General features: G+C 34.5%; 1 protein-coding gene across 6 annotated transcripts in view; it reads left to right on the top strand.

The window, feature by feature from the left end:
- PHKB (phosphorylase kinase regulatory subunit beta) overlaps positions 1-17,494 on the top strand; it is a 214,910-nt gene that overhangs the window by 21,706 nt on the left and 175,710 nt on the right. For all 6 annotated transcript variants that reach the window (XM_072827267.1, XM_072827266.1, XM_072827263.1 and 3 more), the window contains one exon: positions 16,201-16,290. In XM_072827267.1, coding sequence (XP_072683368.1) covers positions 16,201-16,290 — 90 coding nt within the window. The remainder of the gene's footprint in view (positions 1-16,200; positions 16,291-17,494) is intronic.

The following is a 17,494-nucleotide window of genomic DNA, read 5'->3' as shown; positions in this document are numbered from 1 at the left end:
GCTTGGTAAATAGAATTTGATGACTTGATTTTCTAGCTGTTTTTGAATAATACATTTTCATACTAAATAGATTTTCCTTACGGTCAAATCCAAAAAGATTCAAAGTTCAAATTCAAAAAAGAAATCTAGTAAGTGAAGCAAAATATAATCTTAGAGTGTAGTATCTTCATGAGTTGGGCACTCTTGATTGTTCTCTTCACTTGTGGACAGCATCTCCAGGGCCAATCCTGTCTGGCTCTAACTGCCTTTGTCCCATGCCTAAAAAACTTGAGCAATCTCTGTACTGAATTTTGCTTTCTCAGAAGGGAAAATGTAAGAAATCATATAGATTTTTTTATCTATATTGTTTTCAAAATATCAGTTATTAGTAGCATGTCTATTTTTTCACACATAGAGAAAGTCAATGCTGTTTAATAGGCCTTGTCTATCATAATATCTTTACCCAAGATACCAAAAAAAATTTGAACAGTGGCATCTAAATTTCAGGAATGTGAAAATGAAGGACAATAAAATGATACCCCTGTATTTTTTTTTAAATGACACTCTTTTAAATGAAATGAGAAGAAATTGGCTTCCTAAACATTGCTATTGAGAATAAGTACAAAATTTTTCAGAAGAAAAAATGATATAAAATTATTTCTAATAATACACTAGAGAAAAATCTCCTTTCATGGTAGATTTCTTCAAATCAAGCCTATCCATTGTTATGTATGTAACTTATAGAGGACAGCGCTTTTTATTCTTATGTACAGCAGATGTCTTGAACTAATAGAAGTAAAGGGAAATGAAATCTAGGTAAAGGACAGGTGTGTTAGGTATAATGTCTGAAACAGATCATTTCCATGGCTAACATGCACAGAGTGCAGTGATCAACACTAGAATTGCTTGGAAAATAGCTTAGTGCCTTGGTGGAAAAACGTTAAAGCAATATTTCTCATTTAAATGTTACTTGGGGGGGGAATCCCTGGGTGGCTCCGCGGTTTAGCGCCTGCCTTCGGCCCAGGGCGTGATCCTGGAGTCCTGGGATCGAGTCCCACGTCAGGCTCCCAATATGGAGCCTGCTTCTCCCTCTGCCTGTGTCTCTGCCTCTCTCTCTCTGTGTCTATCATGAATAAATAAGATCTCTTAAAAAAAAAAAAACTAAAATAAATAAATAAATAAACAAACAAATAAATAAATAAATAAATGTTACTTGGGGGCAGCCCCGGTAGCTCAGCGGTTTAGCGCCGCTTCAGTCCAGGGGGTGATCCTGGGGGACCAGGATCAAGTCCCACGTCGGGCTTCCTGCATGGAGCCTGCTCCTCTCTCTGCCTGTGTGTCTGCTTCTCTCTCTCTCTCTCTCTCTCTCTGTGTCTCATGAATAAATAAATAAAATCTTAAAAAAAAAAAAAAGCAAAGAACCACAGAATTAAAAAAAAAAATGTTACTTGGAAGCAGGTTCTATATTGCTGTGAACATGTGTTATTTTCATAATTAGAAATGAAATTTTTAAGAGAAGACATTAATAAGTATATACTCATCTTGTTTTGTTTTACCTGAAATAAACAAGGAAAAACACCAGTCCTGGCTCTTCCACTTATTAACAGTGTGACATTTGAAAAGTTACTTAACCTCAGTATCTGTAAAATGGAAATAATAATACTACCTACATAATAGGGTTGTGAGGATTGAATGAAACCATGCATGTAAGGTTCTTAACACAGTACATTGCACATGATAAATGCCCTAATAATGTTAACTGTTTGTTTTTTTAAGGTTTTATTTATTTATTTGTTCATGAGAGGTACACAGAGAGAGGCAGAGACATAGGCAGAGGGAGAAGCAGGATCCCTCAGGGAGCCTGATGTGGGACTCATCCCAGGACTCCGGGATCATGATGTGAGCCCAAAGCAGATGCTCAACCACTGAGCCATCCAGGCATCCCAATGTTAACTGCTTTCTTATGATGCTAGTAATAATGAGATTATATTATTCTTTACCTTTTTGATCTCTTTGGGTTGGAAGTGGATTTATTGTATTTATATTTAGTCTGGCATGTTGCCTATTGATAGCTCACATTAAGCATGGTGTTTGGGTATACTGGTAAGTTATATTAACATTAAGCAACGTCCTTCTTCAGGACATAGAGGTGAAAATAATTAATGTAAAAAAAAAAAATCAGACCTCTGAGGAGGTTTTCAGAAGTTCTTGTTTCTGGGGTAAGTTCTCCTCTTAACTAGCTCTGTATTCTTGAGCAAATTGTAAGTTTCTTCCATAAAATAAGGGGCTTAGACTAGATACTTTTCATATTCCTTTCTGCTTCTAAATGTTATGTCTTGGGGTGCCTGGATGACACAGTTGGTTAAGCGTCTACCTTTTGGTTGGGTCATGATCCCAGGGTCCTGAGATCAAACCCCACATTGGGCTCCATGCTCAGTGAGGAGTCTGCTTCTCCCACTTCCTCTGCCCCTCGCCCCTGCTTGTGCATATGTGCGCATGCTCACTCCTTCAAATGAATAAATCTTTTAAAAAATATATCTCAAGACTAGAGATTGGGACGCCTGGGTGGTTCAGCAGTTGAGTGTCTACCTTTGGCTCAGGGCATGATCCTGGTCCCAGGATCGAGTCCTGTGTTGGGCTCCCTGTGAGGAGCCTGCTTCTCTCTCCCTGTGTCTCTGCCTCTCTCTCTCTTTCTCTCTCTCACGAATAAATAAATAAAATATTTAAAAAAATATATATCTTGCTCATTAACTTCAGTGTAGTCAAGGGAGAATATTTTTAGGGTTTCAGAACCTAAGCTGAGTGCTTTTCAGGCAGATCTTAGAAGATGGGGAACTGGTTGTGATTGGGCAGAATTGATGACATGATAGCTTTGGATTGGTTATTACAGTGATTGAAGATCTTGAAGCACAACTCAGCGAGTAAGACATTATCTTGATATTAAACTGTTTTAATTGGATCGTAGTCTTAACCTCCTAGGTGTTGTAGAATTGGATTTTCCTAAGATAACAAAGCTGCTAGTTGATTTTGATCCCCTATTCTTCCCTCTCTTTTCCTCCCCTATCTTGTGTTTTGCAAGATGGAGTTATTATCTCTGTAGACTCTTGGATCTCCTTAAAATGGAGACTCTAATTCAGCAGGTCTGAGATGGGGACTGAAAGTCTGCAGTTCTAGCAAGTTCCCAGGTGAGATCCTGTTGCTGGTAGTTGGATTACCATTTAAAGAGCAAAAGTCTACTAAGTACCATGCTTATTGGGTAGCAGGTCTTTATTACATCTTCATCTCTTCTTGGCCTTGCATTGTAGACTCTAGATTTTGGGCTCTGAATTAAGCATCCTTATATTCCCAATTTTGAACTTAGTCTTTAGATGAATATGTCATTATCAGCATCTCTGATTCCCATTAGGCACAACTCCATAGTTCCTATATGTGACTCTGGCTTGTTTCTGCAGCTTTCTTTCACTAATATAGCTCTCGGCCTTTACCAGTTTTGTGGCCTGCTCCAGGCTCTGACTTTTGCCTGGAATTACCTGGAGCACATCCTTTTATTCAGCTGAGTTGGGGCATTTGAATTGCCAGTTCAGGGCTCCCATTTTGAGGCTATTGCTGTACATTAAGAACATAAGTTAAATTTTCCAACAGATGTTATTGAAAATGACTGTTACTCACTTTTCCTTATAGTCTCTTTGCCATTTGATTTCAGTAATTATATTTCGTGATCCTTCTGTGTCCTGAGGACCATGTAGTTTCCATTTCAATAGACAGCTCTGTTTAGGATGCAATGAACCCCTCCATTTTTAGAGAGTTGCCTAGCCAATTGAATGGAAATGAGAGACATGATTGGTCAGCACTGGAAGTAAAGCTGAATTTTTTTCCCCCACAGTCCAGTTTATTTTCCCCACGTATTTCTTTGAGAAACTGTAGTGATGATTGTTTTAAGATCTTTGTGGAGGTCCCTCATGGTGGTGGTCATTTTGCAGGCAGGGGTGGGAAGTGGGGAGGACTTGGCTTTTTTCATATCTCACAGAGCTTATCATTTAAAGCAGAATGATGTCCGTTAACACTGACTTTAGAATTTTTTTCCTAGGCATCCTTTTAAGATAATATTCAACAGTCTTAAAGAATGAACATAAAAACGAGGGTAGGTGCTTCAAATAATAGAATATAATTTTGTTTGAAGAGGAGAGGAAACAGCAGGCAGTCTTCAAATTAACTACAAAACCCATCAACTTCAGGGCTGATTTCCATTATGGTTTCATGTTACAGTAGTAGTTTAGTTTCATTTGCAATAGTATAAGCTGAATACCTTAAATATCCATTGTCATGACTCCAGTTTTCATTTCAATTTTTTGCTACAATAAAATCCTTATAACTAAATCATAATGCAAATTAAAGTACAGCAAAATTTTAATAGTCTTAGTGTTCACCCAGAGTTATACTCTTTCAGTTTTGTATTACATAAAAAACTAACAGTCCATAAAACATATGGTAAAGTTAAGCTACACTTAGAATAGACATGAAAAATTTTAAGCCAAAGTAGATGGTTTGAAAAGTGTATTGCTGAATGAATATACTTAGAACTTAAGGAATGCCTGTTCTGGTATTCTAGTTCTATAATGTTAAACATATGTATTATAAAGATTAATTTACTTATTAATATTTTCATTATTGCATGGATACAGCAGCCTAATACTCATACTTCTGGGTGAGGGAAAGAAATCCTCAAGTAGCCTCCCTAGTGAATGCAGGGCCCTGTGTGGGGCTAGATCTCAGAACCCTGAGGTCACGACCTGAGCTGAAATCAGGAATTAGACATTTAACCTGCTGAGCCACCCAGGCACCCCACTCATCCTACACTTCTTACTGAGAGATTTGATTTCACTTCCAAGGGTCTTAAGTTTGCTTTGTCTCTCTGCAGAGAGTATGCTTTCCTGGGGCATTTGACAATTGGCTTTGATCAGACTTGGAGGTTGGTAGTGATTTATGAGTGAAGTTAAGATTAGCTCTGAATAGTCATGCTTCAGAAATAATTATTCATTTTGGTTATAAAATTTTATTAAAGATTTGTTAGCATCACTCCTGTGTAGCAAAGGGTCTTATTTCAGTGGAGTATTTCTCCCTCTTACACCCTAAGTAATACTTTTTCCTCTGGTTAGATAAAGTAATAATCTTGGTTTCTTATGGCTCCTGCACATAGGCACTAAAAAATGCATAGCAACCCAGGGGTACTTTAATATCACAGTTCAGATTCCACTCAGTTGGTTTTTTTTTTTTTTTTTTTTTTTTTTTTTTTGCTATTTCTTAAAAGTTACTGGTTATGTAAATTGCTGATTTAAAATCACTCTGTGGAGCATCCATCCTTGCATCAGTCAAGATACTAAACTGACAAAGCCAGTTAATCAAGCATTCCTTGATTTCTTCTTTTGTGACCAATCCTATGTTAAGTGCTGGAGAAGATTCATAAAGTTTAAGGATGGGAAAGGAAAGATAATTGGTATTTAATATACACTGTGCTAGTTGCTTTATTCAGAATATTTCCTTTAAATCTCAAAATAACTGTGGGAGGTTATATAATTCTTCCCACATCACAGATAAGAAGACCTAGCTCAGAGAGAGTCCAAGTCCTAAAAGTTGCAGTGATATAGCTGTGATTGTAGTCTGGATCTCTCTGTTTTCAAAACCCATGTTCTTTAGACAGCCTCTTAGATATTAAAACATTCTCCATTCACAAGTTTCCTTACACTTTGGGGATTTGAGAAGGAGAAGTGGCGGAGAGCAGAGAGACTTCTCTTTTATTTGAACTTTGGGATTTAACTTTATTCTCTAATGAGTGAAAGTTGCCTTCTAAAAGATATGGCTTGGATTCCATAAAAGAAAGTTTGGTCAGTTAATGATTTTATTGCAGGTGGATCTTTTTTTTTTTTTTTTTTAACGATTTTATTCATTCATGAGAGACAGAGAGGCAGAGACATTGGCAGAGGGAGAAGCAGGCTAGGATCATGCCCTGAGCCAAAGGCAGACACTCAACCACTGAGCCACCCAGGTGCCCCTGCAGGTGGATCTTAACAGAAGGCAGTTCATTGACAAAGACCCATAGGACAGGCTTGAAGCAGACCACCAAAGTCTGAGGGTATAGCATAAGAAATGGCAGTGCCGTCTCTGCCCTGTTTGACTTAGTGATCTAAACTTCACTGCATTTTTTAAAAAATATTTTATTTATTTATTCATGAGAGAGAGAGAGAGAGAGGCAGAGACACAGGCAGAGGGAGAAGCAGGCTCCATGCAAGGAGCCCGATGTGGGACTCGATCCCCGGTCTCCAGGATCAGGCCCTGGGCTAAAGGCGGCACTAAACCGTTGAGCCAACCCGGCTGCCCCATTTTTTTTTTTTTTTTTTTTAACTTCACTGCATTTTGATGAGAAAATTAACTAGCTTTCATTATCTACAAACTGTATACTAGTTTTTAGTAGTATTTCCAGTTTTATTCTGGTAGTATGTTTTTGTTAACCGTGGTAAACTTACTTTGCTAATTCATAGTTTATAGTGTTGTTGTTTTTTTTTATTATTAACATTCAAGACTTACTCTATTCATGCCTATTGTACAAAGTATTATCAGGACAATTTTTAATTAGTAGTGATGACATTCATATTAAATGCATTTCTGAACTTTACCAAGACTAGAGATACAGACCAGGCTTCATCAAAATTTAAATGATAAAGGGAAATGGTTCAGTTCCACTTTTCAAAGTGCTGAATGACTTTGAAAGTATCATTTCTTTCAGACTTGTATATAATAACTTGTGACATGTTTTTATCACTATAATAGCAGAAGATGTTAATAAAGTTAAATATTTCTTGTAAAGATTAGGAATGGTGTAGAGTGAAGTTCTTTTAGCCCCCCTCTATAATTCAATTAATATTGAACTAAAACTTTATCATTTAAGTCTTAGATGTTTGGAATTTATAATTTTTACTTGTAGTATAAGTATGAAATAATGAATCTGGGTTTCTTTGGAGAAATCTTATGTGTCCAGATTAGCATTATCTTTTAGAAAGTGACCCACTTGTAAGGCTATATATATTTACTCTTGTGATCAAATCATTTTTTAATCATATCATTTTATGATTTCATTTAGATCCACCTTTATGAGCACAGAATAGGATATGAGTAGAGTAGAACAAGTTAAATTACTTTATTGTCACAACTTAGGTTATTAATTAGTAGTCTTAATTTCATCTGTCCTAATGAATCATCTTATTCATTGCAGCTAATTATGAGTAAATTTTGGCAAATTTTAGATATCAGAAGATATTAATTTCATTTGTTCAATAAATATTTGAGTACTTACTGTATGCCAAGCACTGTTGGCACTAGAATTAAAACAGTGAATGAAACAACCATTCTTGACAAAATTTAACAACTTGTGCCACTTCTGAATGCATTTTTTTTCTATATAGAGAGGAGTTCCAAAAACTTTTTAAAGATTGGAATTATTGGAATATAGCTCTGACCTCACAGAAATCATACAAATTCATGGAACATTATGACAAGGTATTCTACTAGACTATAAATAAAAAAGGAAAATGAAATAGCTAATTGAGTGATTGGTATTCATAAGGTCAACATATGAAACATCAACTGGATTTAATATCCTTAAATAGATTTTATAGGCTGTGCTCCTTTTATAAAGGTCATTGGAAGAACTTAATATCTTTTTATTAAAAATAAAATGAGAATAGTGGAATGGCCTTTTCACATCTTATTTGGATAAGTTGAACAGGGAAATTTTATTTCATTTTTATAACGTGTTATTTCATATTTGCTATTTCATATTTTACATTTAAAATGTTTCTTACCTAACTTACCATGAGAAACATACAGACTTAAAAAGTTGAGGGTTCAGATGAACTGTGAAAATAAATTGGTTAAAAATATACATGTATGCATATATGCACATATTTTGGAACAACCTCGTAATTTTGAGGTCTCATAGGATAGGGAAAAGACTACACACAGATTGTCTTCAAAGAGCCCTGTGTTCAAATTCAGACTGCCATTTATTGACTTCTTTGTGTCTCACTTTAATGCCAGCCTCAGAACTTTGTGAAATGATGAAATGGAACAGTATGTATAAAATATCTTGTACAATGCATAGTAGTAGGTATTCAGAATTTCCATTTATCATTTTTTTTAAAGATTTTATTTATTCATGAGAGACAGAGAGAGAGAGAAAGGCAGAGGGAGAAGCAGGCTCCATGCAGGGAGCCTGATGCGGGACTCAATCCCGGGTCTCCAGGATTGCACCCTGGGCTGCAGGCAGTGCTAAACCGCTGTGCCACCGAGGCTGCCCTCCATTTATCATTTTAAAAAATTCTATAAGTAGTAAATGAATACCATCTTTTTTTTCTGAGAGAGAGAGCATGATCAAGCCCAAGTGGGAGCAAGGCACGGGGAGAGAAAGAATCTTAAGTAGGCTCCACAATCAGTATGGAGCCTGATATGGGGCTCTATCTCACAACCCTGAGACCGTGATGTAAGCTAAAAATAAGAGTCAGAAGCTTAACCAACTGGCCTGTCCAGGTGCCCCTAAATGAATACTATCTTATATAAATCAGAAATATAGAGAGTAAAAATCACAATCCCCTCTTGAGTAGTAACATTTTGAACAGTTTGGTGTGTATCCTTTTTGAGCATTTTAAAGTTCTTAGTTATCCATATATGTATATACATTTGTAAACATCACATATGTGTAGTTATTTTTGCATAGTATTGCAACACGTAGTATCATACTGTAAGTCTTATTCTACAAGGTTACTTTTACACACAATTTTTTTGTTTTTTTTCATGATATTACAAGAGATCTACCTCATTTCTTTAAACTGTTTAAAGGTACTTCATTGAATGGAGGTCTCATAATTTATTCATTCTTCTACTGGGGGTACATTTATTCCTTAATATTTTAAATTTCAGTGCATGAAGGAACTCAACAGTAAAGAAAATCATGGTTTAAGTTTTGTTTTTTTGTTTTGCAAGGAGATATTGGTGATCTTAAAGGTGCTCGAAGTGTAGAGTTGTGCATAGTATATTCATATCTTTTGACTCTAAAAGTTAACATGTGTACATCTAAAGTTAGTAAAGAGATTTTGCAATTTGTCTAATTATAGAAGTCTGAAGAAGTGGGACTTAATTATTAAATTAGATGATGTGGATGGGACAGTAATAGGAGATAGGGTAGCTTGTGAGAAGAAAATTGTAAAACTGGTCATCTAAAGTTTTCTGAGACATATTTTTGTCAGCTTCTCTCCTTTTCCTTCCTTCCTACCAAATGTTACTGCCATTTACTACGTATAAGACATGGCCTCTATCATTGATCAGCTTCTGATATAATATAACACATTAATGAAATAGTGAAAATAAAATTTATTGTGACAAGAGCTATAATTAATCTATTTACAAAGTGTCATAAGAATGCAGAAGATGAAACAATTAACTCTGTTGGAATTCAAGAAGGCTTTTTTTTTTTGTTTTTTTTTTAAGATTTTATTTATTCATGAGAGACACAAACAGAAAGGCAGAGACATAGGCAGAAGGAGAAGCAGGCTCCCAAAGTGGGACTTGATCCAGGTCCCTGGGATCATGACTGGAGCCAAAAGACACTCACCCACTGAGCCACCCAGGCACCAAGAAGGCTTCTTCTGATCATGTGATCATCCAGTTCAATTCAGGATACTTATTGAGAACCTCTTAGTACTAGCATCAGGGATATAGAGTTGAGAATGTCTTGAAATAACTTGTCCCTTCTATAGTGGTATCCTGGTTTTTATCAGTGAGGAGTGAAAGGGAATTTTACCATGAAGAAATTATCATCTCACATTGATGATATAACTTAAATTTTAAAGTTGTTTGAAAAAACATTGTATCATATAGAGATTTATATGTAAGATACACAGATTATTGTATTCTAAGAACTCTTGCTATCTTAGCCCCAAAATTAGTGTTTAAGTAATCAACTGATAAACCACAGATTTTTATCAGTAATTCACTGATAAACCACAAAGGTTTGCATATATTTTGTATATTCATATATAAGGCTGTCTGTTTGCTCTCCTATGCCTATCTGCTCTAGCCCTTCCTGTCCTCCTCACCTTTTCTACACGCATGTGAGAGTACAAGGAATATATAGATCTCATGAAACTATGGGGCTATTTGACCTTCTAAAATACAAGGTCTTCACATTCTGCTTAGTTCTTAATGGTCTTTGGAACATGTTAGCTCAGAGATTTTGGTTATTTACTGTTTCTTTGTATATACTTCTTTTAAAGATTTTATTTAATTATTCATGAGAGACAGAGAGAAAGGCAGAGACATAGGCAGAGGGAGAAGTAGGTCCCCTTTGGGGAGCCGATGTGGGACTCCATCCAGGACCACAACCTGAGCCAAAGGCAGAGGCTCAACCACTAAGCCACCCACGTGACCCTGTATATACTATCTTATTAGTTTATTAGTGTCTGTACCTTAGAGTCTTCAAAAACTACTCTTTAGGCTTTCGGAGACTTGTTCCTGACTGAAAAGTCACAGGTTTTAACATGTCCTCTATCTATCAAATTAGCTGCTTACTCTGACTAATGCAGGAGAGGATTCTAAAGTTGCAATCATTAGGATGAGTGAACTTCAATTTGCTCTATTTCCAAAGCAGGACAATCATTAATAAAATGTAGATGGAAGATACTGATTGATTCTTTCCTTGGGCTAAGATTTTACTTTCCTGAATTTTGTATATTTTCTGCTAGAACCCAAGACCCATAGAAAAATGAACGTATACTGTTTATGTTTTAATTTTGTGTCAATATTCAGTATTGAGTGCTGCATAAATTACTTTTTTAAAAAAATCAATGTATGTTGCCAGAAGCAGTAATATTTTTAGAGACATTAATGTGACTACACATAAAGCTGACTGTTGTTTAAGCTATTGTAAACATCATATATTCCAGATAGGCTTGAAATCTAGCATAAAATTGTTATATCTATGAGAAAATATAAGTAGACCAAATGCTACATTATTAGAAATTATTTATATAGCTTCTGAAAATTAAGTTATATTATTTCAAGAGAAAATGTTCTATTTGAATCCCATAACTTGGGATGGTCTCTGCTATTAATTTAGGATAAATGGATCTTTCTATTCAGTATTCTGTAATCTAAAATAAAAAATTGATCAATTTAATCTTTTTTAAAAGTCTGGACCTCACTATTTACTTTAAAAACAATTTTAGGGCACTTGGGTGGCTCAGTAGGTGAAGTGTCCAACTCTTGGTTTCAGCTTAGGTCATGATCTTGGGGTTGTGAGATCGAGCCCCATGTAGGGCTCTGCTTTCAGCGAGGAGTCTGCTTCCTTCTCTCTTCCTTTCTTCCTTTGCCTGACCCCTTACTCCCTCTGTAAAATAAATTAAAATATAAATAAACCGGTTTAGAAAACAAATTTTCAATGGATTGAATACCTAAATGGAAAAATTTTTTGACATAGTAAAAAGCTTAGCAGAAAATTGAGGTGACTGTGTATAACCTAGGAGTTGTCAAAAACCTCTATATTTTGGTATTTTTAAAGTTTTTATTTAAGCTCTAGTTAGTTACCATACAGTGTAATATTAATTTCAGATGTACAGTATAGTGATTCAACACTTCCATACAATAACTGCTGCTCATCACAAGTGCACTTTTTCATCCCCATCTCCAGTTTCACCCATCCCCCCACTCACCTCCCCTCTGGTAACCATCAGTTTGTTTTCTAGAGTTAAGAGTCTGTTTCTTAGTTTGCCCTTCTCTCTTTTTTCCCATTTGCTCATTTTGTCTAAAACCTTTAAAAAAAAAAAAAAAAAGAAAACTAAAACCAAATGAGCAAAGATAGATATATTCAACTCTTGAAAGTTTTTATGTTGTAGTATTGGTATACTAATTAAAATTCATGGGAAAATATTTGAAATGAAATATTAAATAGCAAATAAAATATAGAAAGAGCTTTTAGATTTTGATGATGAAAACAATAACAAAACAGTAACAAATCACAATTTGATGTAGACAATTCACAGAAGAGCAAATCCAAATGTTGAGTTTGCAAAGATTTTCAGACTCACTAAGTATATGATAAACGAAGAACAAAAGTTAGATACTATCAGATAGGAAAACTTTTGAGAGAGATCACAAGTGGAGGAGCAGAGGGAGAGGAGGAGAGAGAATCCCAAGCAGGCTCCATACCCAGCACAGAGCACAACACTGAGCTCAATCTCATGATCCTGAGACTATGGCCTGAGCCAAAATCAGGAGTCGAACACTCAACCGACTGAGCCACCTAGGTACCCCTGGAAAAACTTTTAAAAGGATGGAGCACTTAAATCTAGTAGGAATGTGAATTGTTTTAGCCTTTTAAAAAATGCAGTTTGCCATTATTTTATAAAACGTACATTTATTACTGAATTTTATACTATTGAGTAGTTAGATTAAAGGCAGGCAAACTTCAAAAAAGCCCTTAGTATGTAGTGTCTTGTTTTATAAGACGTGTATAAGCTTTGGAGCTATGATAATATGTCTGCTGATATGCATATGTGTTTATGACTTCATATTCACCTAGATTTCAGTTATTATCTTCATATTCAGGTAGTAGTTCATTATTTGAAATTGCAATTATTTTCAGAGTTTGCAATACAGGATTTGTTTCCTGTTATCTCAGTCCCGCAAAGGGACTGAATTTTCCTATCCTTTGTCTTTTAAGAAACTCAGCACTCTAACTTGTGTTAGTTTTATTCAAAACCTTATCTTACCTTTCCTACTAATCTGTGAGTCCTGGTAGCCTACTAGATGTATGGTCCAGAGTTTTATGCATATACAACATGTATTAACTGAATAAATAAATAATGGTATTTATCTTAGTCTATCACCATATGTGGAAACATAATTAAGCTACTTAAGGGTTCATCAAAGTCTTGATTAATAACATTTTTGTATGTACCCTATTAAAGGACTTTCAATCATATAATGAAAAATTGTATGCTCAAATAATAGACTATTGATACTGTTTTGGTTTGCTGATCTATTTTCTATCTTGACTTCCCTTTGAAGTCCTCATTTTTATTCTTTTAGTGGTTGCTATTTGAATTACCAGTGCTATTTTGTGATTGCTTAAAAGCCTCCCCATAACACTAAGTGTTTTATAGTGCCAAGTTCAGGAAGTTTGTACTTTGGTTATGCTCTTTCTTGTTTTTGCTTCATGGATAATTCTTAGGAAATTCTTTGTTTAATCTCCTAAAAGTAACATTTTCCTCTTTCATGCTAAAGCTATAATATTACTCTTCAAGGAACAACTGCCTCTTCTTGTATTGATCTTTGTCAATGAATGTCTTTGGCAATATAGTGTTCTGAAATGAAGAGTAGATTGATTGTATTTTCTAAAAGCAAGAGAATTGACAAGGAAAAAATCAAATCAACATGTTTAAACTCATTTTTACAAACTGGGAAAAGATAATTTTTATTTTACCTTTATTTTGATGTTTGAATATAGTCATAATTCAACTGGGAAAAACATGAAAAGGAAAAAAGGAAATACTTATATTTAAAAACTTGATTTCATTTTGAAGTCTGATCATTTATTAGTATTTTCTGTAATTTTAAATCTTTTTCATTGTCTGGAAATTCATGCTCTATTGATTGCTTTCTCTTCCACTTTTTTTTTTTTTGGTATTGATTCTTTTCAGATGTCTAATTCTTGTTTAAAATGTTACCATTGATCACTTTTCCTTTGACTTCAGATTTGTGGTATTGTTTCCCGTAAGTTGTGTGGAACATCCTTGTTTAATTTTATGCAGTTGCTTCAGAAACAATACAGTGGTGATCATTAAAATGTTAACATTTATCTAGGCAAGCTGTTCTTAATTCACCATGGGCTTTCTTTCAAGATTTAAGAAGGTATAAGAAAATATTGATTCTTAGGTGATTTTACTTTTGTACTTTTCTGCTATGCTTTGAACATCTTCTCTTCTAGCTCTTACTGCATAGGTATTTATTTTCCTGAAAAGTCTGGTTTTCCTTCTGTTTATTTATTGTTGCTTTCGAGAAACTCCATTGGTAACTTAATTGAGAAACATTAGATAACAGAATCATTTTAGTTTTTTTGGGAGGTGTGGGACACCTTAGATGTAATAGCACTTTTAAAAATAAATATTTTTTACCCTAAAAATCATGATACAAGATCATTAAAACAATCTTTCAAAATAAACTCACCTACAATTATTATGGTAGATATAAAAGTGGATTTCAGTTTTGCATATCCCATTTCAGTTTTATTCATATGCACATGTATTGTTTTACCTTTATGTAATGAAAGTATATGTGAATTCCAGTGGTTTTTCCTTATATAAAGCAAGATACTAGGTTTTCTAACAAAAATTTTTTCTAAATAAAAAATAGAAATATCAGTCATTCACAGTCCTTTCACCCCAGCAAAGGTGTCTCCTTTAATTTGTGTGTGTGTATATGTGTGTGTGTGTGTATATATATATATATATATATATATATATGTATATATATATATATATATATATATATATATGTATATATATATATATATTCACAATTTAAAATTTTTGATGATTTGTACCTGATTTTATTTTATTAAGTATTGAATGAGCTTCATGGGGAGTGTGTAGACTCCCAGAGCTTAGCACCTGACGTGTAAGCGTTGGCCATATTCTTTTTTCTGAACTGCCAGACTGCCCATTTCTTATGCCTACCCAGATTGAGTGAGCTTCATGGGGAGTGTGTAGACTCCCAGAGCTTAGCACCTGACATGTAAGCGTTGGCCATATTCTTTTTTCTGAACTGCCAGACTGCCCATTTCTTATGCCCACCCAGAGTTGTTGAATGCAGGGAGACAGAGTACGTGACCGGGCCTTTGCCTATTTTGCAGGATTCCTGATGCTTTCCTGGCTATGTTGATAGGTCTCCCCATTCTTGACTACAGGGTGATTTTGGTGGGTGTCATTGCAAAGAGTCTTTTTCCGAAAACCTCTTCACTTAGGTCACTTCGTATTCCTGCTTTGGTGCTTAAATCATCTCTCTTTCCAACAGAAGATAAAGAGATTATTGCCTCAATATATAGGTCTTTTCCTTTCTTCCTTCATAATGTTTACTATCTCTCTAAACATAAAGGGATTCCAAATACCTTGGCTTTATACTAGCATACTGGACATTGCACTTTTATGAACAAAATGCTTTAATTTTTTTAGAAAAAGATTCTTAATGCATGCCAACACATTCTCCTCCTATAACTTCAGGTAAATTTTAGGGCCAGTCTTGTGCTATTTGTTAGACTATATGATGTATATTATCTGAATCCAGAGGTGGATTAGTTGTGACCTTGAGATGTTTATAATTTCTGAGTGCTTTTAAGAAGAATGAGAGACAGTACTTAGTCTGATGGCTGAAGGTTCAGATGTCTTCCTTTCAGTCAGTAGTTGAGAATATGCACTAGTCAAGTGAACAATTTTCTGTATCCATTTTGTGGGAAATTATCATAATTATTGTGTGTTCTGTAGCTTTTGAGCAGTATGCTTTCCTAATACCTTGGTGTAGTTTTCGTGGCTGAGAAGTAGAAATGGTTTCTGCTTTAGTCCAGATAATAAGGTATGAATTTTATCTACCTAGGAAAAAGTAGAGGCTTCAGAATTTCAGTTTGAAAACTATCTGAATATTCATAGAGTGGATGACTTTGGAACATGTCAGCATTATCTTTTTCTTTGAAGTTTTTGAGGTATGATCATTTGACAGAAAATTGCCTGATCATAAGCATAAAGAATAAGGTTCAGGTTTCAGGGCATTTAAGTGTAGATATTTCTCAAAGGGAACTGAAGTTATTGAACTAGTGACTAGAACTTAAGTACTAATGGTATTTGAATTGTTGGGACCAGTACACATATATGAGTCAGTTAGATTAGCTACCAGGGGTGAGGGTGGGGGTTCCCATAACATACAGAATCTTTCTCTACTTCTTACAAGGGCGATTTCTTCTCTCTCCTTTCCCCACCAAAAATTTGACCAGTAATATATGTGGTAGTTCACATATAAAAATCAAAATTAGATTCCTAAGTAGTATACTTTTTCATTTCTTAGAAGTTTTCTTTGTTTATCTTAGTGAAAATGACTGCATTTGATGGGTTTTCATTTTTCTTTTAGGCTCAGTTTATGAACCTCTTAAAAGCATTAATCTTCCGAGACCTGATAATGCAACTCTGTGGGATAAATTGGATCATTATTACAGAATTGGTAAGCAAAACAGGGTGAAGAAAACATGTCCTTACATAGTTATGATTAGTATTTATTCTGCCTTATATTGCGTATATTATGTGCATGATGGTATTCTCTCATTTGGATGTTGGGGTAGTTTCATTGCTTAGGCAGCTATATATTCCAATTGCATATTGATAGTGGGACTATAAAAGAACTCTAGCAAGTCATCTGTCCCTTAAATAATTTTAAAACTGTCACCAATGTCCTCTGTGTCCTTTTAGCCCTCCTAATTATTACCAGATTTGAGATCTAGAGTGTTTCTTGATTACTGCTTACATAAAGATTTTGTAGAAGTATTCCTTACTCATTTACCTATACATGGTTCCTAAGCAGTCCTAAGCCTTTTATATCTATTTCTAATTCACAAATAATAATCTCAGGTTATTATTACAAATAACAGGTCACTATTTTATTTGTTGTTGTTTTGTTTTGCCAAGAGCAGCCTGGAAGATTTTGTTTTTTAATATGAGGAATCAACTTTGAGATACGTATGCATGGGACTCTTCTTTGTTCATCAGAGTGTAAGCTAGAAAAGCCTGTTAATTTTTGCCATTTTGTTTCTTGTGCCATTTACATGGTATTATATGGCAAATAATATAAAATTTAATTTATTTATTCCCCCTAAGATAAGAATTTTTTTGTTATTTGTGTTAACTCCAGGTAAAACCTTAATTCATCTTATTTTGCTGACAATTCTGAAATATATTCTTATGTAGCCCTTTTATTATCATTGTAGTCATAACTAGATAAAAAAAATTTAGTACCTTTTTAAAGAAATGTCAGTTGTTTACTTTAGACTGTAAGGAGTAATTCTTTACTCTGGGAAAAATGATAAATACCCTGGTATTCTGAAAAAGATGGTAATGATAACATCAATTTTGTCTGAGAAAAAGAGATTTATTTTTTTAATCTTTTGGAAGGAGCAGAGTGCTTTAGACCTTTTAAAAAAAACTATCCTAAAAGAAGTTGACAATGTTAATCTAGATTAGAGTAATTTAATGTATTTTGTGGAAAACATAATTAGGAATAAAGTGGCTTTTAGGAAATGTAGTTTTGGTGGGTATATTTTTATATTTTAGGACTCTTGTATAAAAGGTAGTAAAACATTAATTTCAGACTTCTTTTATTTAAGTAAAATTTTCTCCAAATATTTATTACTTGTTTTCATGTCATATAAGGA

The sequence above is a fragment of the Canis lupus genome, chromosome 5 (assembly GCF_048164855.1).
Source record: "Canis lupus baileyi chromosome 5, mCanLup2.hap1, whole genome shotgun sequence".
Classification (NCBI taxonomy): Eukaryota; Metazoa; Chordata; class Mammalia; order Carnivora; family Canidae; genus Canis; species Canis lupus.
Note: the sequence above shows the minus strand (reverse complement) of the source record. Positions and strands in the feature narration are given on the sequence as shown.